This window comes from Ahaetulla prasina, chromosome 12, assembly GCF_028640845.1.
Source record: "Ahaetulla prasina isolate Xishuangbanna chromosome 12, ASM2864084v1, whole genome shotgun sequence".
Taxonomy (NCBI): Eukaryota; Metazoa; Chordata; class Lepidosauria; order Squamata; family Colubridae; genus Ahaetulla; species Ahaetulla prasina.
Window position 1 is genome coordinate 6,574,185 of NC_080550.1, and position 26,046 is coordinate 6,600,230.

The following is a 26,046-nucleotide window of genomic DNA, read 5'->3' on the forward strand; positions in this document are numbered from 1 at the left end:
AGGAAAGAAGGAAGGAAGGAAGGACCGAAGGAAGGAATAGAAAGAAAAAGGAGGGAGGGAGGGAGGAGAGATAGGAAGGAAAGAAGGAAAAGGGAAAGAAGGAGGAAGGAATAGGAGAATAGAAAGAAATAGAAGGATGAGAGTGAGGGAGGAAGGAAGGAATAGGAAAATAGAAAGAAATAAAAGGGAGGGAGGGAGGGAGGGAGGAGAGATAGGAAAGAAGGAAGGAATAGGAGAATAGAAAGAAATGAAAGGAAGGAAGGAGACAAGAGGGTGATGGAAAAAAAGGGCTGGCAAGGAGAAAGTAAAATAAAACGCACAGTAACCGAAAGAGCGGAAAAGTGAAAAGTGAAAGCCAAGAGTGGAGAAGAGCAAAAGAAAGGACCACGCAAGCCAGCCCGCCCCCCGTCCCCCGGGGCCGGCCTCGAATGCAAAGCGTCGCCTGAACGCGGCTGTGGGTCGCCTCTCCCTCGAGACCCCGCCCCCACGCCCCAGGAGGCCCCGCCTCCTCTGTCCCCAGGATTCGGGCCGGGAGACCAGGCTCGCTCGTTTCCGCCACCCCCCCCCTCCTCCTCCTCCAGCCGCCTTCTCGGAGAGACTGATTCCCCCCACAGCCAACCGGAGCCGCTGCTGCCTGGGAGAAAGCCCGCCCTCGAAGGCTAGGAAGGTAGTGGGGAAAAAAAAAAAAACCAGAGAGAAAAAAAAAAGGAAAGGAAAAAAAAAAAAGACCAAGAAAAGTTTGCAAGAATTGTCCAGGGAAGAGGAGATTTGGGGAGGGTGGGGGGGTGGGGTGAGGGAGAGAAAGGGAGGAGGGAGGGGCTTCCTATTTTGAGAGCCCCCCCCCCTCCGGGCTCCATGATGGATGGATGGAGAGGAAGGAAGGACGGAAGGAGGGGGAAGGGAGAAAACGGGGGTGGGGGGCTTTATTTCCAAGGTCCGGCTTGCCTAACCCTGGAAATGGGGAGAGGGGAACCCCTCCTTCCCTCCCTAGGGTCTTCTCCCCCCCCCAGCTTTGGGGCAAGCCCCTAATCGGCGCGCAGAAGCTTGGCACCGCCAGCCCCGCGTGCAAGGCGGTTGCTGCGCGTGGAGCCTGCCGTGGCAGTCGCGGCTGGTCGCGAAAAGTGTGAGAGAGAGGCGGGGAGGGAGGGGGGGGTGTTGAAAGTTTGCGAGTGACAGCCGAGGGTCTTCCTTCCCCCTCCCCCGCGTCCTGCGTGGATCTCTTGCTGGGAAGGAAGGAAGGCCAAGCAGGCAAGCTGGACCAGCTTTTTCCTTCTTGGATAGTGGATGTTTCTTTTTTGGCTTTTTCCTCCCTCCTTCCCTCTTACACCCCCCCCCCAAAGTCCAGTCACAGCCCAGGTTTCGAGGTTCAGAAGCTGCCCCCCACTTCTCCTCCCTCTCTCAGCCCGCCCCCCTTGCAGCTGAAGAAGTTCCCCTCCCTCCATCTCATCTGCCCCCTTTTTCCTCCTTCCATCCACCCCCCAAAAAAGTCCAGTCCCAGCCCAAGTTTGGAGGTTCAAAAGCTGCCCACCCCCACTTCTCCCTCTCTCACCCCTCCTTGCAACTGGAGAAGTTCCCCTCCCTCCATCTCCCCATCTGCCCCCGAGCAGACCTTCTCTCCCCCCCACCCCCAGATCTTGTGGGGGAGGGGAGCTGGGGGGCAAGGCGGCATCTCCGCCCAGCGAGAGGAACCAGGAGATCATCCCGGCTGGGTTACCGAGCCCGGCTTTCTAAGGAAGCCAAGTCCTTGGGTCTCCGGGGTCCCTTTGGCAAGCGAAGAGGGAGACGGCCGGGGAGATGAAAGAGGAACGGGCTCTCCCCCTCCTCTTCCTCCCCCCCCCAGGCCCGGCAGTCCTTGCCGGGCTTGCAAAAACGAGGCTCCCGGTTCGAAACCTGCGCTCGCCCCCTCTTGCATCCTACCCCCCCCAAAAAAAGTGTTCAGCATTCAATTCGCTCCTGAACAAACCCAAAGACTTAAACATAACAAAAACAAAACAAAACTCCAGCTGCAAAGAAACAGGAGGAAGAGCAAAGAAACTTTTTTCTCCTCTCCCTTTCCCCCCTCCCTCACAAAAAAAGGACCCCAAAAGTTGGGGACGGAGAAGGGAGGGGGGGGTCTCTTGCAGCGCATTCCTATAGTAACAGGCCCGGCGAGTTGCTAAGATGGTTAAAAAAAAAACCAAAAAAACCCCCAAAAACACAAAACCCAAGAAAAACACACAACTGTACCCAAACAGCTTTTCTGGAAGGGAGGGGGGGCTGGCTGGCTGGCTGGCTGGGTAGGAGGGGGGCGGGCGATGGTCCTGCGACCCGGGTCGCCTGATTGGGCGGTCGCCTGGGAGCGACAAGGGTCTCCGCCCAATCAGCGGTTAATTGATTAAGGCGAGCGGGTTTGAATAGAGCTGGCCCGGTGCCAATCGCCTTTTCAAAGCGTCCCCTGTATGATTAATCGCGGTGCATTATTGATAATCACAATTATCGCAGGACACATGCGCGGTGCGCGGAGGATCGGGCTAGCCGGAGGAGGAGGGAGGGGAAGAGCTAAGAGGAGGAGGAGGAGGAGGAGGAGAGGTGGTGGGGGGGCAGGCTGGATTTCCGTAATTTTGAGAAGATTTTTTTTTCGTAATTTTTTATTCGGCCCCAGCTGATGTCTGAGCCAGCATGTCGCGGAGGAAACAGGCGAAGCCGCAGCATTTCCAATCCGACCCCGAGCTGGCCTCGCAAGCTCCACGCGACGGTGAGGGGCTCGGATCGGGAGGGAGGGTGGCCGGGGGTCTCTCTCTCTCTCTCTTCGGGGGAGGAGGCCAGAGAGAGAGAGAGAGAGAGAAAACAACCTGTCTGGTTGCCGGGGGTATTTTTTGGGGGCTAGGTGGGATGGGGGCCTCTGCCCAAGACATTGTGTGTCCCCTCCTCCCGAGGATCTCTCGTGGGGCGATCTGCCTTACTTCCCAGAAGCCTGCGTCAAGCTTTTTCCCACCCCGACTCTCTTCGACCGCCCCTCCCAAATAACAATTCGCTCGGAATTTGCCCCAAAGAAACGCAAAGAAACTTACCTACCATGGGAAGCGGGTGGGGTGGGGCTTAAGGAGAAGGATGGAAAGGCGGGCCAGGGGGTGATGGTGAGGGGCAGGAAAAAAAGGGGGGGAACGCTTTTTTTATCCTGGATGGGTGAGAAAGTGAAAAGGACCCGCGCGAAGTTGGTCCACTGGGAAGGTTGGGTGCCTTCTTCTCGGCTAGGTGGGATCGTTTCTGGACGCTCTTCTCTCTCCCCTCTGGCTGTCTCTTTCTTTCTTTGCCCCCCACTCCCGCTCCCTTCCCCCCCCCCCGTCTTGCTCTGACTGGATCTTTTTGCTGATCTGCCAAGCCGACAACCGGATCTCTTCACAATTTACCCACGCGGCTTCCCCCTTCGACACACGGACCTACCACCGCGCGGACTCAGTACCTCGAAAGTCGAGCTTGGGGAGGGCGTGGAGGGGGGGACAGGGAAAAGAGCCCCTTAGGGAAAAGGACCCAGGTTGGGGGGGGATGATCCTCTGAACCCCCCCCCCCATCATCACTCTCTGGATTTCTTTCTTTCTTTCTTTCTTTCTTTCTTTCTTTCTTTCTTTCTTTCTTTCTTTCTTTCTTTCATTTTTGCGGGGACGGGAGGAGGTGGTGGGGGCAGGCTGGATTTCCGTAATTTTGAGAAGATTTTTTTCGTAATTTTATTCGGCCCCAGCTGATGTCTGAGCCAGCATGTCGCGGAGGAAACAGGCGAAGCCGCAGCATTCAATCCGACCCGAGCTGGCCTCGCAAGCTCCACGCAACGGTGAGGGGCTCGGATCGGGAGGAGGGTGGCCGGGGGTCTCTCTCTCTCTCTCTTCGGGGAGGAGGCCAGAGAGAGAGAGAGAGAGAAAACAACCTGTCTGGTTGCCGGGGGTATTTTTTGGGGGCTAGGTGGGATGGGGGCCTCTGCCCAAGACATTGTGTGTCCCCCTCCCTCCCCGAGGATCTCTCGTGGGGCGATCTGCCTTACTTCCCAGAAGCCTGCGTCAAGCTTTTTCCCACCCCCGACTCTCTTCGACCGCCCCCTCCCCAAATAACAATTCGCTCGGAATTTGCCCCAAAGAAACGCAAAGAAACTTACCTACCATGGGGAAGCGGGGTGGGGTGGGGGCTTAAGGAGAAGGATGGAAAGGCGGGCCCGGGGGGGTGATGGTGAGGGGGGGCAGGAAAAAAAGGGGGGGAACGCGTTTTTTTTCCTGGATGGGTGAGAAAGTGAAAAGGACCCGCGCGAAGTTGGTCCACTGGGAAGGTTGGGTGCCTTCTTCTCGGCTAGGTGGGATCGTTTCTGGACGCTCTTCTCTCTCCCCTCTGGCTGTCTCTTTCTTTCTTTGCCCCCCACTCCCGCTCCCTTCCCCCCCCCCCGTCTTGCTCTGACTGGATCTTTTTGCTGATCTGCCAAGCCGACAACCGGATCTCTTCACAATTTACCCACGCGGCTTCCCCCTTCGACACACGGACCTACCACCGCGCGGACTCAGTACCTCGAAAGTCGAGCTTGGGGAGGGCGTGGAGGGGGGGACAGGGAAAAGAGGCCCTTAGGGAAAAGGACCCAGGTTGGGGGGGGATGATCCTCTGAACCCCCCCCCCCATCATCACTCTCTGGATTTCTTTCTTTCTTTCTTTCTTTCTTTCTTTCTTTCTTTCTTTCTTTCTTTCTTTCTTTCTTTCTTTCTTTCTTTCATTTTTTGCGGGGACGGGAGGAGGTGGTGGTGGCAGAAGCCAGCCGGGCCTGACCCTCTCGCCAAAAAAAAGCGTTTTCTTCCCAAATCTACCTACCCACCCCACTTGGCCTGCCTTCCCTCCTTTCTCTCACCACCCCACTCACCCCCCACGCAAAAAGAGAGAGAGAGAGAGAGGCTCCTGGTTGCAAAGGCAGCGCCGGAGCGATCCCAAGTCGGCCCCTTCCCCTAAATTTTAGCGAGGAGAAGGGAAAGAAAAACACACACGCACGTAGCAAAACACCCACGGTTTTTTTTCCCCTCCCCCGGCTGCGGCACGTAAAATCTATTTCGTAAAGAAAGAAAAAAGGGAACGCTTTTTATCCTGGATGGGTGAGAAAGTGAAAAGGACCCGCGCGAAGTTGGTCCACTGGGAAGGTTGGGTGCCTTCTTCTCGGCTAGGTGGGATCGTTTCTGGACGCTCTTCTCTCTCCCCTCTGGCTGTCTCTTTCTTTCTTTGCCCCCACTCCTGCCCCTTCCCCCGTCTTGCTCTGACTGGATCTTTTTGCTGATCTGCCAAGCCGACAACCGGATCTCTTCACAATTTACCCACGCGGCTTCCCCCTTCGACACACGGACCTACCACCGCGCGGACTCAGTACCTCGAAAGTCGAGCTTGGGGAGGCGTGGAGGGGACAGGAAAAGAGGCCCTTAGGGAAAAGGACCCAGGTTGGGGATGATCCTCTGAACCCCCATCATCACTCTCTGGATTTCTTTCTTTCTTTCTTTCTTTCTTTCTTCTTCTTTCTTTCTTTCTTTCTTTCTTTCTTTCTTTCTTTCATTTTTTGCGGGGACGGGAGGAGGTGGTGGTGGCAGAAGCCAGCCGGGCCTGACCCTCTCGCCAAAAAAAAGCGTTTTCTTCCCAAATCTACCTACCCACCCCACTTGGCCTGCCTTCCCTCCTTTCTCTCACCACCCCACTCACCCCCCACGCAAAAAGAGAGAGAGAGAGAGAGGCTCCTGGTTGCAAAGGCAGCGCCGGAGCGATCCCAAGTCGGCCCCTTCCCCTAAATTTTAGCGAGGAGAAGGGAAAGAAAAACACACACGCACGTAGCAAAACACCCACGGTTTTTTTTCCCCTCCCCCGGCTGCGGCACGTAAAATCTATTTCGTAAAGAAAGAAAAAAAGGGAAAGACGAGCGCAGCTTTTTCGGCTCCCTCCCGGCGCAGATGGGTGAGTGTGATCCGTTGGCCGGCTTTTTCTGGCTTTGCGTGGCATCCACCGGCGCCGGCAAATTTCCCAACCAGCCAGCTCTCCTCCTTCCCACTGCCACCATCCCCCCCATCTCTCTTTCTATCCCTGCCTCCCTTTCTTTCTCTTTCTCCCCCTCTCCTCTCCCTCTCTCTTTCTCCCTCTCTCAAATTTGCGCGCAATCCTCGCTCCTCTGTCGCTTTGGAGTCTGCTCTGAAGGGCACCGCGCGGAAACGGGGGGAAAAAACCAAAAACGGAACTCCGGCGCGCTTCGCGGGCAACCGGGCAGTCGTGGGAATCTGAGCGCCAGAGAAAGTTGCGCGGGGAAAGGTTGCGGGGGGGGGGGAAGGGCACAGAGAAAAGGTTGCTTGGGTTGCAATCTGCCCTGATCCACGAAGAGTTGGGGAGTGGGCCTCGGGCGACGTGGATTCCCACCCGTTGCGGATCGTCTTTTCTACTTTTCGCGCGTCAGGCATCGGTTCGCGCGCGGATGGAAAGCGGGAACGGAGCGAAGCGGGGCAGGAGGCTAAACGAGCGTACAGACTTATTTCGAAGTAATGCGGTGGGTGGGTGGAAAATACAGCAGAAAAGAGGTGAAGCGACAGACCATCATCATCATCATCATCTTTTTTTCTATCCACGCCGATTTCACGAGCGGCTCCGAGAATCTGATCAGATTATTATTTTTTTCTGGAGAAAGAAAAGCGGAGGGGGAAAAAAATGAGGTGATCTCGTTGGCTCCATCTGTTTGTTTGTTTCTTTATTCCTTTTCTCTCCGTTTGTTGGTGTATTCTGCTAATCTACACCCGTCGTTGAACGAAGGTTGAGAATAAAGTTGGGTGGGTTAATATGAAAGAAGATTGGAGGGGACGGGGTTGGGGGCGAACTTCTAACTTGTTTCGGCTCCTTTGGAACATCTCAAGGTTGAAGAGACATAGAATACAAAAACCACCGGCTTTTTCCGAAACACTTTTTTTTTTTTTTTTTTGTGGAGGAGGAGCGGATCTGATGGTGGATCGCCTTGGCCACAGCTTGGAAGCATTGCACCGGATGCTCTCTCTTTTCCCTTTCTCTACAGACCTCCCTTTTTAAAAAAAAAAAAAAAATTATATATATTATTTTAAAACTTTCTTCCGCGGTCGTTCTCCGGTATCTAGGAATGCCTGCAAGTTTCTAAAGGTGTAGGGGGTTGTATCTGCTTAGGCACACATACAAAGGTTAAATTGTGTTTAAACTGGGATTAGCAGTTGGGGGCGGGAGGTGAAAAGAGAGGGGGGGGGTGGAAAAGAGAGAGGCCTGGGTGGAAATGATAATTTCTCTTGTTTTGGATGTGTACAGAAAGCCACTGGGAGAAAGAAATGTGACTTTAAAACTTCCTAGCATATGTGCTAATATATTTGGAGGGATGCAGATTCTGCCTATTCATATCTGTAACTTTATATCTTTACAACTTATCTTCTATCTATATCTATCTATCTATCTATCTATCTATCTATCTATCTATCTATCTATCTATCTATCTATCTATCTATCTATCTATCTATCTATCTCATCTGTCTGTCTATCTATCTCTGTGCCCCGAAGCTCTGCTTCTGCCGTTTAACATTTAACACACAAACACACAAACATTGTTGGAAAACAAGCTCCCCCAGCACCCAAAGTTTTCAGCATCCTAGCTGGCCAGAAGGATAAGAGGTGTGTGTGTGTGTTCTCATGTTCCTATCATCCCCCATCTCTCACACTCTGCCCCTCCACGGTGTCCCTCCCTCCTTCCTTATTCTTTTCATGAGCTTCAAGAGGTTTGAAAAAAGTTTGAGAACTAACTCAGCCACTCAAAGATGCAAGGGAGCAAGTCAGTTTTGTTTCAATTTTTTGTTTCAATTTTTCTTTCTTTCTTTCTTTCTTTCTTTCTTTCTTTTTTTTAAAATGACAGTTATTTTCTATAACCTCTCAAACTCTTGGCAGCCATTGGGCGCATTTGGAGACATTTTTGAGCACTTTTTTTTTTTGGAAGAGTGGGCTTAGAAGATGTCTTCTCTGTAGTCACTGCCGTGTTTGTCTCTAAGCCCAGATATAAATTTCAGTAGAATACTTCAGATCCCGTCCCTTTTGTTGAGGGAGTGGTTTCTCCAAAAGAACTTGTAACAAAAGAATACTGTGATCTTCAAACTGAGTCAAACCTCTTCTTTTGAGAAAGATCTTGGTTCTGTCCCCTTCCCATCCTGAATTCTAAAGACTTTCTTTCTTTCTTTCTTTCTTTCTTTCTTTCTTTCTTTCTTTCTTTCTTTCTTCTTTCTCTCTCTCTTCTCTCTCTCTCTCTCTCTCTCTCTCTCTCTTTTTTCTCCTGCTTCTGTTTAGGCCTTGGCAGGATCTTCAGTTTGTTAGCCATATCCCTCCCCCTTATAGTTTAATGTCTGGATCCAGGTTTGCTATGAAGAAAAAAGTAATTTTATCTCTCCAGGCTTTTCCTGTTCAGTGATGTGCTGGGGGGGGGTCAGTTTTAATCAAAACACATTGATATGAAGGAAAGTGACAATTCGGTTTTCTTAGCTGATGACTTGTTTCACTTAAATAATACAACCTACCTACCTTCCTTCCTTCCTTCCTTCCTTCCTTCCTTCCTTCTCTCTCGAAAAAGCAGTGAGTTGCAGAAATGTTTTCCTCTTTTCTTCTTCTTCTCCCAATAACTCTACTGCCAGCAGTACATCTAGGTTACTCCTGCCTTACATAGTTCCGAGTAAGTTGCCTGGAGGCGATGCTTTGTAATAGTGTTAACAGGATTGTAATAATAGTATACAGTGGACAAACTTTGGTGAACGCCATCTGTCAAGGCAATTTGACTTTGCATTTGATCTATTTTTCAGGAACATGCATTTTTAGGAACTGTGTGTAGCTACAGTCAGAGTATCAAAGTGAGATTAGGTGGGGGGTAATTAAAAGCTAACCTCGAAGGCTGTAAAAAGGAAAAAAAAAACTAATATATTATTTATTACAAACAGAACAGCCTCTTCATTTGATGATGTGGGGTTTTGTTCGCAATCTCCCCGTTTTGTGAATCAGGTGTTTCAATTTTTTTGGCCTGCGTGGTTTTGTTCTCCAGTTTTTCTGCTAGTGTGAATTAAATGTTACTACTCAGTTGAACTATAATGACAGTTTGATCTGATCTTTTTCTCCCTATTTTTTTTTTCACCTCTTCATTTAGTAACGCCTTTGGGGGTAGAGGAGAAGCGAACATTTGAAATTTTAAAGTATATTCAACAAGTTGTACCTTGCCAATGGGAATACAGAATTCTGCTATGTTGCTTTTCTTTTTTAAAAAAACCTTAAGGTTATTATTTTATAAATTACTTTCCTGGGAGGAAACCCCCATTAGAACTTACTATTGAGTCAAATATGCAGACTCGTAGAGTAATTCTGCAAGTTATTGGGATTCCAGCTTCCTTTTGAGCTGTGCTTTTCTTTTCTTTTTCCCTGCAGTTTCTTAAAAGTGTGTGCTACAAAAATATTCTACCAGCGTGGGAGAAAGCTCACCTATCTAGAGAGTGCAAGATGTAAAGAATTTCCTCTCACTCTAAGGCAAAATGTTAGAAATGGTTATGATTTCATATTTTAATACCGCCTTATTTTATCTGTGCCAGTCCTGCCCAAGTTACAATTCTGCTTTCAGTATGAGCTTTGTAATCAATTTTATTTTTTTTTTTTTAAAAAAAGGCTTTGTTAGGGTTCTTGTTATGCTTAGATATTCTTCCAAAGATGGTTGCTGCAATTAGTGGACATTTTCCATTCTTCAGTCAGAGACTTTGAAAGCAACTTGGTTTGATAGGGCAGGATTAATTTTGTTTAATGGCCCTTTGTGCTTCTACCTAGAGGTAAATAATTTTTAAACGGCTGGGCTTTTTTTAAAAATGTTTTTCAGTGTGGAAAACCTGTCTTCATTTCAATTAAAAAGTTCTGTGTGGGAAAAAAAAAGTACTTTACATTTACTCAAAACATCCTAACATCCCTTATTGTTCGGTGGGTTTGTCCTCTGCAAACTTCATTTAATTTTCGGGCGATTATCTCAAAGGGGCTGTTTCACAAACAGATCCTCTTTCTCTCGCTTCCCTCCATCCCCCCCCACCCCCACAACCCACAACCCCCCCCACCTTCCACCATATTTACACTTCTGGCTGTTTTGTTTGATAAGTTCCTTCAAAAAAAAAGGGGGGGGGGAAATTGTCCCATACGTATAGAAAAAAAGTTGGTGTTTTTATCAGAGCAGCAAATCTGACCAACCAAAGAAGGAGAAAAGGAAGAAGCAAAAATAGGAATTATGGGGGTGGGGGGATGGTGGGATTTAAAAAAGGGAGAAAGAAAGAAAGAAAGAAAGAAAGAAAGAAAGAAAGAAAGAAAGAAAGAAAGAAAGAAAGAAAGAAAGAAAGAAAGAATAAGAGGAAGGAAGGTGAAAAAGTGTTGGTCAAGAAAACCAGTCAGGAGGGATTGGTCAAGCTAGCTTTTTGGTTTTTTTTTGGCAGGTCTTCTCCTAAAGCTTTGGAACCTTTGGTAGAAACCACCGCTTGGATTCTGGAACTAGGTTGGGTTGGGAGAAAGTAGTGGGTGTGTGGGGGGGGGGGGGGAGAACTTGCCAAGGCAAACCCCACCAACTGGAGCTACAGAGAAGTGAAGAGTTCAGATGTTTTAACCTTTGTCAGCTTCCTTCCCAGCCAAAGGTGACAAAGTTCAGATCACAATGCGCGCTTCAATCTCTCAGCTGGTGACCTCCAAATAGACTTTTGCCGGTCACTTAGCAGGAAGTAGGTAGTTGATTTTAGCTTCGCCTTATCAGCTCCCGCTTCTTTGACTAACTCTTATTCCCTTGTTACGCCTCTGGATATCGGACCCCCAAAGAGAAGATTGACAGGCGATTGTAGCAGCTCCATGGTGTGTTTGTTTTTTTTTGTTTTTTGCACCTTTCCGCCACCATCAGATGAGCTGGATCTGGTTTCTTGCTCCTTTGCCAATATTTACCGGAGCTGAAGTTGAGATATTAGGTCGGTCGAGCCACCGCGGGTTTATTTTGGGCCTGCCATGGTGAAACTCTCCTCGAGTTTGAAAGTGGGGGGGGGGGGAGAGAAAGAGAGAAAAACTGTTGCAAGTGAAACCCACCACCTAGTGTTCATTTTTCTCCCCTGAAGAATGAATTCATTCTTTCTGGTGTTTTTTTTAAGAAAAATAATGGCTAGCCTGATCTGTTATTTCGTTTTGCAACCGAAATGCATTTGCTATTATTTCTGTTAATGGGCCGTAGTCTTAGCATATTCAATCTTTTTCTGGGATGGTTTAAAACAGAATACATATATAATAAGATAGATAGATAGATAGATAGATAGATAGATAGATAGATAGATAGATAGATAGATAGATAGATAGATCGATAGATAGGTATTAGATATAGATATACATATAGCAGGAGTTGGGGCATGGATATGTATGTATGTACGTATGTACTGTATGTATACAATATATATATAAAGCAGGAGTTGGGGCATAGATATGTATGTACGTATATACTGTATGTATTATATATGTATATATATATATATATCAATCAGGAATTGGGGCATAGATATGTATGTACATATGTACTGTATGTAGAAAACAAATATTATATATATATATATATATATATATATATATATAGGTCTTTGGTTGTTCGGGTTTTCTCCCGTGTAAAATTTTACGCGGGAGAAAACCCCAATAACCAAAGACCTATATACAAACACCCGTGAAAACCTCAGAAAACATATATATATATATATATATATATATATATATATATATATATATAAAATCCATGCCCTAACTCCTGTCCCTAGTTTTAATACAAACAATGACCAGAGCATATTGAAACTTAGGAAAAGTCTCTTTAATCATGTCTTTTTGGGAGTATCTTCGACCGTGTTGAAATCTGATTTCATTTCAAGCAGAGAAGTGCAAGTGGGAATTTTGAAGATTCAGTTCGAAGGGGTGTGTGTGTGTAACGTTAGAGAAGAGGGGTGCCTGGCCTAAACCTTAACCTCATTTTCTCTCTCTCTAGTGAATGTATAAAAATCTATTCTCAGTCCTGTGGAGGAATGAACTTCAAAGAATGTTATTCAGGACGCTTGGAAAGTTTTAAAGTCCTGCCTCAAGACACCTTGATGGGGGCGTTTATTATTCTTTTTTCCAAAATGGTGCAAGATAATTTTATATTTGTGTTTCTGTGGTCAGGCCTGTGTCTCCAAAGTCATGCAGAATTCCTCGTTTCCAAGAGAGCCGTACCCGAAATAGCGTTTTGAGTTGGCAGCAGAATCCTCGCCATTTTTAAGAGAGACCCAACAGATTTGGAAAACCCTACAGCTGAATTTGGGAATAGGAGCCTTTGCCCAGTGTAAAGTTTCTTGGATAATTTGCAGGGTGGTTTTTTGGTTGTTTTTTTTAAAGAGAACAGGATTGTAGTCTTACCTTTCTTATTATTTTGTTTGGGTTGGGTGGATGGATCGCTGCATTTTCTGTTTCAAATCTGCGGATTGATAATTCATTTAAACTTTTCTACACTTGGAAATCTCACTTTTGTCAGGTGACAAGGCTCCATTGTTTGGGATAACTATGTCTCCAGTTGCTAAGATTTAAAAAAAAGATCTCCTCCCACCCTTAGAATAGTTTTTTTTAAAAAGGCAGGGGGAGGATGAAGAAAGGGTGGAAGAGGGTGAGGGAGGGAGGGAGGGAGGGAGAGAGAGAGAGAGAGAGAGAGAGAGAGAGAGAGAGACTGATTTTAAGCTATAATGCATTATTACACCATTCCCAAGGCCCTAAACCACCTTCTATGCAAATAGCACCCAAGAAGCATCTGTAAACTTTAAAAGTTGTTTTTGAACTAGGGTTGAAGCTGGTGAGAATGCTTCCTGGTTTCTATCAGAACTAGAAGTGTGGCTGGATGTTATTAAAAATGTGTCTTCATATCTTTTTTTTAAAAAAAATTATTTTTTGAACATTGGGAAATGAAAAATGTGTGAGATTTAATTTGGGGGAAACGAAGTCCTTTCGGGTATTCTCTTGGGGAAAAATTTTGCAGGAATTTTTAAAAAAAAGAAAAGAAAACTTGGTGGGTTTTTTTGTTTGTTGTTTTTTCAAAATATACGCACTGTCTTTTCTTAAAAACAATAGCCGTCCCTTTTCCAAAATAAATGAAATGGGTATGTTAATATGTCTAATGTTAGCCTGTGGGTCATAGTTCCTGACTATTAGAGAAAGTGTGGACAATTCTAGAAAAACTGCCCACGTTCTCTGGTTGATATTTGAGCCTTTTTTTACCTGCTTTCTAGTAAAGGAGAGAAAAAAGTAGGTAGGTTAAAATATAGCACAGAATCTTTTTGCAAATTAGGCAGATAAGGCAGCATTATAAAGGTGAAGAGGAGGGTTTAAGACACATTTTGATTTTTTTTTAGCACAGACAAGTGCTATAGATTGGAAGCCAATCCATTGTTCTGCATATAATTCATCAGTTGCTTTTTCTGATTTCCCTCACTAGTTATTTATTTTCTGAATCTGTCATTATTTGTCTAAGCACAGCTGACCAAGCAAAACCATGTTTTAAAGTGGGCTTTATGTTTTGATAAATGTGATCTGGTTGAAAAAGTATTTTTCGACTGAATGCCGAGCTTAATAGAACATGCTGACATAATAGTTTTAATGCATTTTGTTCAAAATGTGTGAATAAACAGAATGGCTTTTGTTCCTTCATAATTGGCTGGAAAAGTAGAGGGAAGCCTCAAGCATTAGATATGGAAATGGGAGAAGAGAAAAGAATATGTATATATATATATATATATATATATATATATATATATATATATATATATATTTCACCTGACAATATTCAGAATGGGGTCCTCTGGTTTTTGAAACAAGCATCTAAAGGGGATACAGCATTTAAGATTAGTTGTGAAAATGTGGTGCTTTAAATTGAGTGCGTTTGTTGGGTTGTGCACACGCTCACACACACACACAAGTCTACATAGGGTTAGGCAATAAAATAAGCACCACTCGTATTCAAATGGTTACATTTAATATTTGACGTCTTCTCGCTGAAAGTCCTAAAATTCTAATCACGTCTGTCTGCTAAGAGACCAAATGATCAAATGCCCCTATGTTAAATAGATTCCTAGTTACTCATCACTTCAATACAAAAAGTTTTCTTTTTCCCCCCTTCCCCTGTTTTCAAACTCCATAGACAGGGTAACTTAAAACAAAAGCGTCCGTCTGGCACCAATGTCACAAACTATATGGCATTTAAAAGAAAACAGAATCGATGCAATTTTCTTTTCTTTTCTTTTTTTGATAAGCCCAACAACGACTGTTTTGAACTTGGCTTGGTTTTAACTTGTAAAAAAGAAAAAAAAGGGGGGAAATTGTATATATTCTCTCCCTTTTTTGTCTTCTCCATCCTCAGAACTTTTTAATGTCCCCCCCCCACTCCTCCCCTTCAAAGATTTAATTTGGAAGTCATGGAAACTACCTATTATCTGATTTTAGTGTCGCAGGAGAACAGGGAGGGAGGTAATCCTTGAATTAAATGGGCTTCCCCCCCCTTTCCCCTGTCTTTCTAAGTTGACCACACACAATCCCTACAAGGGAATTTTTTGTCCTCATGCTGCGAGAACAATAGGGAGCTATCCTTCCTCTGAATAAGATCAGCAAGTTTGAAGGCACAGGAAGAATTTCCCATTCTGTTTTCTTTTTGGAGGAGGGAGGGATAACGTTTAATTTACAAATGGATCTTGGCGATAAGAAAAAAGCAGCAACTGGTTGATAACAAACCTCAAATGAAAGGGGCTTCTTCCCCCCCCCTTCCGCGCACCCCCCCTAATGAAAGATTCTCAGAGCTATCGCTTAAACCATCGGGGAGAAGAGTTAAAAAGCAAAAAAAAGAGTTTTGATAGGGTCGCCCGACAAGGGAGAAGATTGCATGGCATTTATCAACCCGCACCATCCAAATTGATTTCTTATTGTAGGGCAACATTTTTCTCTTTAGCTGTCCGTCTTTCTCCCTTCCTTTAACTCGTTTGCTACTCTTCACCCCCCCTCTTCTCTAAAACAGAAAATGTAATATTTTTAATGCTGTTTTTTTTTTTTAATAGATGAGGTTATGTAAGATAATCTAATCTGCGTGGTGGTAAAATGACAGGAACTTTATGGCCGCTGGTGTCTATTTTCAGTGGGGCTACCCTACGTTTTACCATGGTACAGGTGAGGTTAGAAGGAGCATGATTTTTTTTAATAATAATAATAATAATAATAATAATAATAATAATAATAATAATAATAATAATAATAATAATAATAATAATAATAATAATGGCATTGGAAGTGAACCTTTATCACTTAGGAAGTGGTTTGCAGTGATTCAGCAGGTTGTCCGTAGTTCTTACAGAAGTTGAGGAGGGCTCCTTCAGAGAAAGGGCTTTTTGTAAGCTGAAGCTAACCAAATGTTTAAGCACCTGTGGAGCCAGGCCAAATGTGTTTTATCGGAAAAGAAATTGCATTGCATAGAAGTCTGTTTTGGGGCTTTTGCAGGGAGCAACAATACAGTTCAAAGAGCACTGCTGGTCTTCAGCTAAGTGTCATGAGAAAGATTAAGCAACAAACGCCTGATTGTGAAAACAGATATTATTCTTTTTACCCTCTCTGTCTCTCTCTGTTTCTCTCTCTCTCTCTCCCTATTCCCTAGAAATAACAGAAACGAACAAATGGAAAACAAGAGGTTTGCCGGAAAAGAAACAGTTAGCTTCTGTCTTCTTCCCGAAGAGCTCAAAAGATTGTTTTGTTGTTGTAGCCAGCCTGAAGCTTTGGTAACATGTGCTCTTTTTCTCCTCTTGGGTTCCCCATCCCAACCTGTTCACCTTTGTCCATAACTGATGGAGACCTTGAAGGACCACAGATTAGTTTCAGAGATAGGGTGACGGTCCAAAAGGTGGTTTTTTTGTTTTGTTTTTTGAAGCAGCCAAAGATGAACAAGGTTGAAGGAAACTTAGAGTGTCCAATGAGTCAACAGATGGTTGGTTTTCCATTTGATGGATCACTAGGTGATAAAACGGACAGAACGATCAGTTTGTTGCTGTGGAGTTTTGATTATGTCTTCAATTCATGCTATTTTATATTACTATGGATTATTTGAAAGACCCGTGATCTTGAAGACGAATGTCGATTTAAAGATCTACTTGTAGAGTCTTAAAACTCAGCTGTGAACAATGTTTGTGACGTTATTTTGGTACTCGCCCCATCTTGTGTGCATCTGGTGGTAGAAACTTGGTTTTCTTCTGGGCCACTAAGATGTCTTTTTAAAAAAAGAAAGGGAAACTACAGGCTTACTTGCCAACTTTCAGCAAGTCATGTCATCCAAAGGCTAAGTGTGGCTTAAGGGAAGACGACGATTTCCTAGATGAAAATTTGAGATATGGTACATAAATATCGTAATTGGATTTCATCAGATTCCTGAAATGTCCCCTTTTTCTGTCTATCCTTTCATGTAGAGCAGCTTAAGGAGTTTATGCTGTGTTTGTCACAACGAAAACTGATATCTGATGTCCAAATTGAGCATTGGAACATTATCTTATTAGATTTCGCATTGTGACGCGGTACATTTTCCACCCAGCAAGTGTTCGAAAGATTTAAAAATCTCTATTCCTGCAGAACTGGGATTGTATGTGCAAATAACTATGGAATTGTAATTGATTCATAGTTGTATTCCCACTGTATCTCCGTTCCTAGTTAAAAGACCTCAGAAGCCCCATGTTCTATTTTTCTGTGCATATGTTTATGAAATCGGCGCAAGAAGACAGCTGTGCCTTTGTAGAAAAATTATAATAATCATCTTCTCATATGTTGTGCTGAGTAGAACTGGTAGAACACCTATCACATATTATGTGGGCATCATGTTGACCTGCACTGATCATGGGCACGCCATTTTTGTTCTGAACTCCTTTTCCTGTCACAAAATGGAATGTTTAAGGATCATCTTAGAAAGGCAGATAGAATTCATCCTATCCTATAGATTCTAAGATAGAAGCCATCCTATCCTATAGATTCTAAGATAGAAGCCATCCTATCCTATAGATTCACACTAGCAACTTTTTTTATTTTTTTAAAGACAATGGCAGACTAGGGCTCCTTTAAGGGACATGGAAAGAAAATGCTGTAACTCTGTAAAAAGGAACACCTTTACAAAAATGGAGGGCACAAGACTCAACTTTAAATAACAACACATTAATTCAGTTCAGCGGTTCAAATCCCTAGCACCGCATAATGGGGTGAGCTCCCATGACTTGTCCCAGCTTCTGCCAACCTAGCAGTTCGAAAGCAGGTAAAAAATGCAAGTAGAAAAAATAGGGACCACCTTTGGTGGGAAGGTAACAGTGTTCCGTGCGCCTTTGGTGTTGAGTCATGCCGGCCACATGACCACAAAGACGTCTTTGGACAGCTGGCTCTTCGGCTTTGAAATGGAGATGAGCACCGCCCCCTAGAGTCGGGAATGACTAGCACATATGTGGAAGGAGAACTTTTACCTTTACCTTTAGGCTGACCGGCCAAAAGATTTTTGAATAGCCAAAGATGAACCATCTTGAAGGAAACTTCAGACTTCAATTGTTGATTGAGTTGAGATGGTTGAGTTTTCCAATATGTTTTTTTTTTCCAAAAAAGGAGAACCAAAGGGATTTTTCCGCAGGGAGAACTCTTTAGGAATGAGATGAACTCAATGTCCTCTCTGTCTGGCTTCTTTTATCCTTGTAACCTATTTATGTTTCTGTACAGTTGTTAATTTTGCTTCTTTCTCTCTCTCTCTCTCTTTTTCTTTTTTTTTCCACCCTTGCCTTGGGTCTATAGGAGACACACAGAAGAGTCAACCCAATCGGACCCCCAAGAAAAAGGATGCCCATGTCTGTGGCAGATGTTGCGCCGAGTTCTTTGAACTACCGGACCTGCTACAACACAAGAAGACTTGTACTAAAAATCAACTGGTTTTAATTGTGAATGAAAACTCTGTATCTCCTTCGGAAGCTTTCCCTCCTAGCCCTCCTAAAGATAATCCTGATGAACGGAAGAACAACACAGATAACAACGTGGGTCAAGTTGAATGCAGCGAAGTTCCTGAGCAAGACGACAAACTTGACAAGGAAGAAACCATGGATACAGAGTCTTCTTCCAGTGTTAGCAAAAGCACTAGCAGTACTTCCCAGACCGTCAACAGTACTATTGCAAGCAGTAACTGCTCCACCAAGGGTACCTCAGCTCTTACAACCTCTCTACCTCAACTGGGAGATCTGACCATGCTGGGCAATTTCTCCGTGATCAATAGCAACGTCATCATCGAGAACCTTCAGAGCACGAAAGTAGCGGTGGCCCAGTTCTCTCAGGAAGCGCGCTGCAATGGCACCTCAACCCACAAGTTGGCCGTCCCTGCCCTCATGGAGCAACTATTGGCTTTGCAACAGCAGCAGATCCATCAGCTGCAACTGATAGAACAAATCCGCCACCAAATATTACTGCTGGCTTCCCAGAATTCAGACTTGCCAACGACATCTCCAAACCCGTCGCAGAGTACAGTACGAGCATCAGCCAACCCCTTGTCGACATTAAGTTCCCATTTATCCCAACAGCTGGCTGCAGCAGCCGGATTGGCACAAAGCCTCGCTAGCCAGTCTGCCAGCATTGGTGGTATGAAACTTCTGTCTCCTCTACAGCTACCTCAGAGCAATTCTGGCAACACTACGATTCCATCCAGTAGCGGCTTATCTCCTAGTATTAGCCTAGCTACCGCAGCGATTACGACGTCATCTTCCGACAAAGTGACTATGAACACTGGAGGTCCACCGCTTGGCAACCCGGCAGGGACCGTCTCGTCATCGCCAGCTTTTGCAATAAGCAGTTTATTAAGCCCTGTATCAAATCCTCTTCTACCTCAGCCCACTCCTAGTAACTCTGTGTTCCCCAATCCTTTATCCAATCTTGGAACAGCCACAGAGGACTTAAACCCGTTGTCTGCTTTGGCCCAGCAGAGGAAAAACAAGCCGCCCAATCTAGCCACTTTCGAAACGAAAAGCAGTTCGGATGAAGCCTTCTTCAAGCATAAGTGCAGGTTCTGCGCGAAGGTTTTTGGGAGCGACAGTGCCTTGCAGATCCATTTACGTTCTCATACTGGGGAGAGGCCCTTCAAATGCAACATCTGTGGGAACCGGTTTTCCACCAAGGGGAATTTAAAAGTCCACTTCCAACGGCACAAAGAAAAATACCCTCACATACAGATGAACCCGTATCCGGTGCCAGAACATTTAGACAACATTCCCACAAGCACGGGGATCCCGTACGGGATGTCCATACCGCCCGAGAAACCGGTCACCAGTTGGTTGGACAACAAGCCAGTGTTATCCACTTTGACCCCATCTGTTGGCCTGCCGCTTCCACCCACGATTCCGAGCTTGACACCTTTTATCAAAATGGAGGAGCCTCAGCCCATTCCTATCGGTCACCCTTCATCTAGTCCTCCATCTTCTGTCAAAAGCGACTCTGGCTCCATTGACCCCGCGGGGAAGAACTCGAATGGGCAACTGGTGGAAGGGGAAACGGGTGTATTGCTGCCCTCCGGCGACAAAGCAGAAGAAAGCATGCCCAGAGTTTCTTCCAGCGTGAATCACTCTGTAACCTCCCCAGCAGCAGAATCGGATTCCAGCAACGTGGTGGCTTTTACCAGCCCGCTGATGCCTCTCATGTCCGACCAGTTCAAGGCTAAGTTTCCATTTGGAGGGCTGCTGGATGGAACGCCAGCCTCGGAGACCTCAAAGCTACAGCAACTTGTAGAAAACATAGACAAAAAGGCAAGCGATCCCAACGAGTGTCTCATATGCCATCGAGTGCTCAGTTGCCAGAGCGCTCTAAAAATGCACTACCGCACACACACCGGTGAAAGGCCCTTCAAGTGCAAGATCTGCGGCCGGGCCTTCACTACGAAAGGCAACCTCAAGACCCATTATAGCGTCCATCGTGCCATGCCACCCTTGAGAGTGCAACATTCCTGCCCCATCTGCCAGAAAAAGTTCACCAATGCAGTTGTGTTGCAGCAGCACATCAGGATGCATATGGGGGGCCAGATCCCTAACACACCAGTGACGGAAAACTATCCCGAGTCCATGGAATCTGATACGGGCTCGTTTGATGAGAAGACCTTTGATGATCTGGATACCTTTTCTGATGAGAACATGGAAGACTGTCCCGATAGTAGCGTACCAGATACCCCTAAGTCTGCCGATGCATCTCAAGATAGTTTATCATCCTCCCCACTGCCACCAGAAATATCAAGTATTGCTGCTTTGGAAAACCAGATGAAGATGATCAATGCAGGGCTGGCTGAACAGCTCCAAGCGAGTTTAAAATCTGTGGGAAATGGATCGGTCGAAGGGGACATGATGACCAACGATTCTTCATCGGTCGGTGGTGATATGGAAAGTCAAAGTGCTGGAAGTCCTGCCATTTCGGAGTCTACCTCTTCCATGCAGGCCTTATCCCCATCCAACAGCACAACAGATTTCTACAAATCACCGGGCATCGAAGACAAACCACTACGGACTTTACCCAACGACTTTGCCAATGGTTGGCCAGTCGCCTTTGCCAACGGTGGTGCTTTGGACTTGACCTCGGGCAACCCAGAAAAAATGGTGAAGGAAGAGCCGCTGGGCATGTTGTTTCCTTTCCGCGATAGAGGCAAACTTAAGAACACGGCGTGCGACATTTGCGGCAAAACGTTTGCTTGTCAGAGTGCCTTGGACATTCATTACAGAAGTCATACCAAAGAGAGACCGTTTATTTGCACAGTTTGCAATCGTGGCTTTTCCACAAAGGGTAATTTGAAGCAGCACATGTTGACACATCAGATGCGAGATCTACCATCACAGCTCTTTGAACCCAACTCCAACCTTGGCCCAGCTCAGAACTCTTCCTCCTCCTCCTCCTCCTCCATCGTACCTGCAAACTCTCTCTCGTCCCTTATAAAGGCCGAGGTCAACGGTTTTGTACACGGCTCTCCTCAGGACCACAAAGAGACACTGCCCAGCTTGCTTCCTTCAGGACCTTTGCTGCCTTCGGCGACATCCCCAGTCTTACTTCCAACTCTGCCTCGGAGGACGCCCAAGCAGCACTTCTGCAACGCGTGTGGAAAGACCTTCTCGTCTTCCAGTGCTTTGCAGATCCACGAAAGGACTCACACAGGGGAGAAGCCTTTCGCCTGCACAATTTGTGGAAGAGCTTTCACCACCAAGGGCAACCTTAAGGTACTCTCCCTCCCTCCATCTTACAACGCTCTATTTGTTGTTGTTTGTTTTTTTCTTTAGCTGCCCACTTGTGTCACTTCATCCCAACAGAATTCACATTTTGCACCAAGCCATAACGGGGTTGATTTGATATTCGGCTTCCCTTCTTGGGTGGATCTAGCCCCACTGCCTTTTGCAAATCCTGGTGTTACGGCTCGGTGCGTGATGTGGGGCTGCGGGAACCATGTCTTAGCATGATGCGCTCACTGGGCCACCATGAGTGGTGTGTGGGATCTAGGCTGTTGTTTTCTCTTGGTGGTTTTTGCATGATACGTAGGACTTCTGTACAGGTAATCCTTGACTTACAGCATTTCATGTAGTGGCCATTCAGAGTTAGAACGGCACTGAAAAGGTGACTTGTGACCATTTTGCACACTTAACAACTGTTACGACTTCCCCAGAGTCACGCCATCCAAATTCAAATGTTTGGCAGCTTGCTCATATTTATGATCATTGCAGTGGCCCGGGGTCACGAGATCTCCTTCTGCAACCTTGGGACAGGCAAAATCAACAGGGAAGACAGATTTACTCCACAACCCCGTTACTCACTTAGCAACTGCAGCGAGTCCCTTAACGGCTGTGGGCAAGGAAGGTCTTAAAATGGGGCAAAACTCTCTTCACAGATGTCTCGCTTAGCAACGGAAATTTTGGCCTCCGTTGCGGTCATAAATCGAGGACTGCCTGTATAATTGGTAGGATTTTCATGTGACATGTGAATGGCTGTATCCATGCGTTCTGAAACCATGGTCCAAGCGGAGCAGTGATGGCACGTTCTAATGGGTGTATACCTTCCACGCTTTTTTCTTTATCCAGTCATAAAATTGCAGCCAGAAATCATATTTAGCGCATAACCCTTAGATTACCAATCCTGGAATAAGTGTATAATGTTTTTTTTTTTTTTTTTAAAATAGAGGAACAGGTTCTGAGGTATGAATAGATTGAAGGATTTCTAGGTAGCGTTTGGGTTACGACCGTTTTGCCCCATCACGGTCAAAACTCGTGAGTTTTGAATAATAATAATTCAAAATAATTCAGTAATAATTTTGAGAGTTTTTTTTTTTGTAGCAGTTGTTAAGCGAATCCACAGTCGTTAAGCGGACCTCTGGTTTACTACAGGTGGGGTTTTTGCTGCAAACTGGAAGTAAATACCAGTGTTTGGCAAAACCATCCTAAAATATCGTCATGAAGCTGAAGGACACTGCAAACAGCCATAAATACACCCTGGTTGATGAACAGCTGAAGGGGGGGGGGTGTCACATGAGTGGGGGGAAGGAGATTTCAGACCATCGGAACTTCAAATCTGGGGTCATAAGTACCCACTGTTCCCCCGCCCCATAGGTCCATCCGAGCTTCAAACAGTCACTAAGTGACTAGACATAAATAAAAACTACTTTTAACATGTGTTTGTATGTCTGTGTATGTGTGCAAACACATACATGTGCTTGCTACCCTTGTGGCAATATAATCCAAAAATGACATGGGTTTGTTTTTGGATTTTTGGAAAAATTTATGGGAGGAGAAGGATTAATATATTTGCAAGTGTTGATGGACCAGGGTTTGATTGGTTTTCTCTCCATCCTTTTCCTTTTGATCCTCCTGCATATTTTTCCTGATGGTGAACTTCCTTTGTAACTCCTTCCTTACACTGTTCATCCTTATTTATTTATTTTTTTAAAAAAAAATCCTTTTCAAAATTCTTACCCGAACTTGCCTGGGTGTTAAACAGAGAGAGGCACGTCCACATCCTGGCCAGACCCAAATTGGGCTTCACAAGACAGAAATTCGAAATTTAGAAGTCCCTGTGAAACGCAGCTTCCAGCCAAATGAGGAATTAGTTTTTTGTTATTACTATTTGTATTTGGCTGGGGCAAAGTTTTTATCAATTCTTTAAGATTCTCGATTTTAGTACTGACTCCCGTAAAATTTGAAAGCCTGGTAAAGAAACTTTTAAGTGGATTTTTGTTCTCCTGCCCATCCCATTGCTTGGCTGAGCATTCCTTCAGAAATGGTTGCCAAAAAAATATGAAATTAAAACACACCAGTGTCAGGGTTGTTTAAACCAGGGGTCTCCATCCTTGGCAACTTTAAGCCTGGCAAACTTCAGCTTTGCTGGCTGGGGAATTCTGGAAGTTGAAGTCCGCCAGGCTTAAAGTTGCCAAGGTTGGAGACCCCTGGTTTAAACACTGTTACGACTGCCACTTTGAATTTTTTGGGACCCCTGGCTTCCATATACGTAAAATGAGCAGCAAATAAAGAAATACAGTTAGTCCCCGACTTACAACAGTTTGTTTAGTGACCGTTCAAAAATTCGGACGCTGGACAACCAGTTCATATTTGTGACCGCTGCTGTGTCCCAAGGTCACGTGATCTCTTTGTCGCATCCTTCTGACAAGCAAATTTAATGGGGAAGCAAGGTCGTAAAATGGACCAGAACTCACCTAATAACTGTCTCGCTTAGCAACAGGCCTTTGGGGCTCCATTGTGGTCATAAGTCGAGGACTACCTGTATTTCAACCGGTGAAATCTTGACCTTCTTCTAAATTGGATTCTGGCCTCATTCATGGATTCATTCATGGCCCTTCAAAATCATCTCAAGTCATTTTTTCCCCCACATGAAACTAACTCAAGGTAGTAATACCTTCTGAAATATACTCGAGTTCTGCTCAGTCATGGACCAAATCCCAAACTTGTGTTGTTGGTTTTTATTGTTGTATTTTTAGCAAAGTCATTGTGTGGTGTGTATCTTCAGATCCACTGTAGATCTACTTGGGATAGGAAAATAAGATGTTGTAGCAATAAAGAGACTCACCCAGTCAAAGGCAGAGATAAGAATCCTGCTGTCCTGTTGATTTGAGCTAGAGTTTCCTCAAACTCTAGTTGTTGATGAATAGAGTTGAGTAGAATAAGAATAGAATAAGGAGAGGACAGAATAGCAGAGTTGGAAGGGACTTTGGAGGTCTTCTAGTCCAACCCCCTGCTCAGGCAGGAAACCCTGGCCTATGCCATTTCAGACAAATGGTTGTCCGATCTCTTCTTAAAAACAACCAGTCTTGGTGCGTTCACAACTTCTGGAGGCAAGTCGTTCCATTGGTTCATTGTTCTCACTGTCAGGTGAAGTTGATAGGTAATGTTCTTTATGCCCACCTTACACCAAAGATGGTTATCCAGATGTGGCTCAACTGCCCGCTCCCAGCTGCTGTAGGGCAGCCAATAGTGAAGAGCGCTTTGAGTTGTAAATCCTCAACATCTGGAGGAATAACTCCCTCATGTTGGAACTAAACCATATGGTGAAGGGCTGAGGAAGAGAGAAATGTCTAGTTCATCAAAGAGAAGACTTGAGGATGACAGGAAAGCTATCTTCCAGTCCTTGAGAGGCTGTCAAAGAGAAGTTTCTAAAGCACCTCAGGGCAGGGCAAGGAGTAATGGGTGGAAGCTTGTTAAAGAGACACCCCACCTGAAACTAATTCCTGACAGTGAGAACAATTAATCAATGGAGTAGGTTGCTCCTGGGAGTTGTGGTACTCCATCACTGGAGGCTTTCAAAAATAGACTGGACAACCATTTGTCCGGGATGGTATGAGGCTCCTACAACAAGCAGGAAGTTGGACTGAGGTCTCTTCCAACCCTGTGATTCTATGTTCTATGTTCTATGCTTAGCTTAAGACCGTGGGTCTCCACACTTGTCAACTTTAAGACTTATGGATGTCAATGCCCAGAATTCCTCAGCCAATGGACTTCAATTCCCAAAATGCCATGCTGGCTGAGGAATTCTGGGAGTTGAAGTCCACAAATCTTCAAACGGCCAGGTTTGGAGATACACACATACACCCCAGGCTTAGACAACAAAAGTCAAGAGAGAAGAGGCTACTGCACTCAAGGCTGCCTTGACCCTACCTCACTGCCACTGCTAACCAATGTCTCTTTCAGGTGCACATGGGAACGCACATGTGGAACAGCACCCCTGCTAGGCGAGGCCGACGGCTCTCCGTGGACGGGCCCATGACTTTCCTCGGGAGCAACCCTGTCAAATTCCCAGACATGTTTCCAAAAGATTTGGCCGCGAGGTCGGGGAACGGTGACGCTTCCAGCTTCTGGAATCAATACGCCGCCGCCCTCTCCAACGGTTTGGCCATGAAGACCAACGAGATCTCAGTCATCCAGAACGGGGGAATCGCCCCCGTTCCCGGGAGCCTGGGCAACGGCAGCAGCTCCCCGCTTAGCGGTTTGACTGGCAGCCTGGAAAAATTCCAGGATTCGGAACCTAATGCGCCTCTAGCTGGCCTGGAGAAGATGGCAGGCAGCGAAAACGGGACCACCTTTCGGCTCACCCGCTTTGTGGAGGACAGCAAAGAGATTGTAACGAGTTAGGACGAAAGGTTGTGGATACTTTTGTGCAGTTTGTTGCAATTGAATGGGTTGGGGAGGGGGTTGTGTTGTGGGGTGTTTTTTTTTCCCTGTTTGTTTTTGTTTGTTTTGGCAAATCCACGACGCAGAAATATTAAAGACACATCCTTTTTTGTACCCGTTCGACATCTAGAGTTCTAAAAAAACCAACAACAGCTTATTTATTAGTGATCATAACTTTTTTTGTTTGTTTGTTTGTTTGTTCTTGGCTTTGCAGGGATATGCAAGCGTTAAGTTCTGTAAGTTGAAGTAAATACTAATTGACTAGAGTGCTGTAACATTTATGGCAACATAAGTCTGTTTTGGGCCA

At 45.6% G+C, this 26,046-nt stretch overlaps 1 protein-coding gene across 1 annotated transcript; it reads left to right on the forward strand.

The window, feature by feature from the left end:
• Nucleotides 1–545: 545 nt before the first annotated feature.
• On the forward strand, nucleotides 546–25,701 carry SALL1 (spalt like transcription factor 1). The gene is made up of 4 exons (XM_058155049.1): nucleotides 546–667; nucleotides 2,642–2,734; nucleotides 17,857–21,293; nucleotides 25,260–25,701. The coding sequence occupies exons 2-4, from the start codon at nucleotides 2,659–2,661 to the stop codon at nucleotides 25,698–25,700; spliced, it is 3,954 nt and encodes a 1,317-aa protein (XP_058011032.1). The 5' UTR covers nucleotides 546–667; nucleotides 2,642–2,658; the 3' UTR covers nucleotide 25,701.
• The last annotated feature ends 345 nt before the right edge of the window (nucleotides 25,702–26,046 follow it).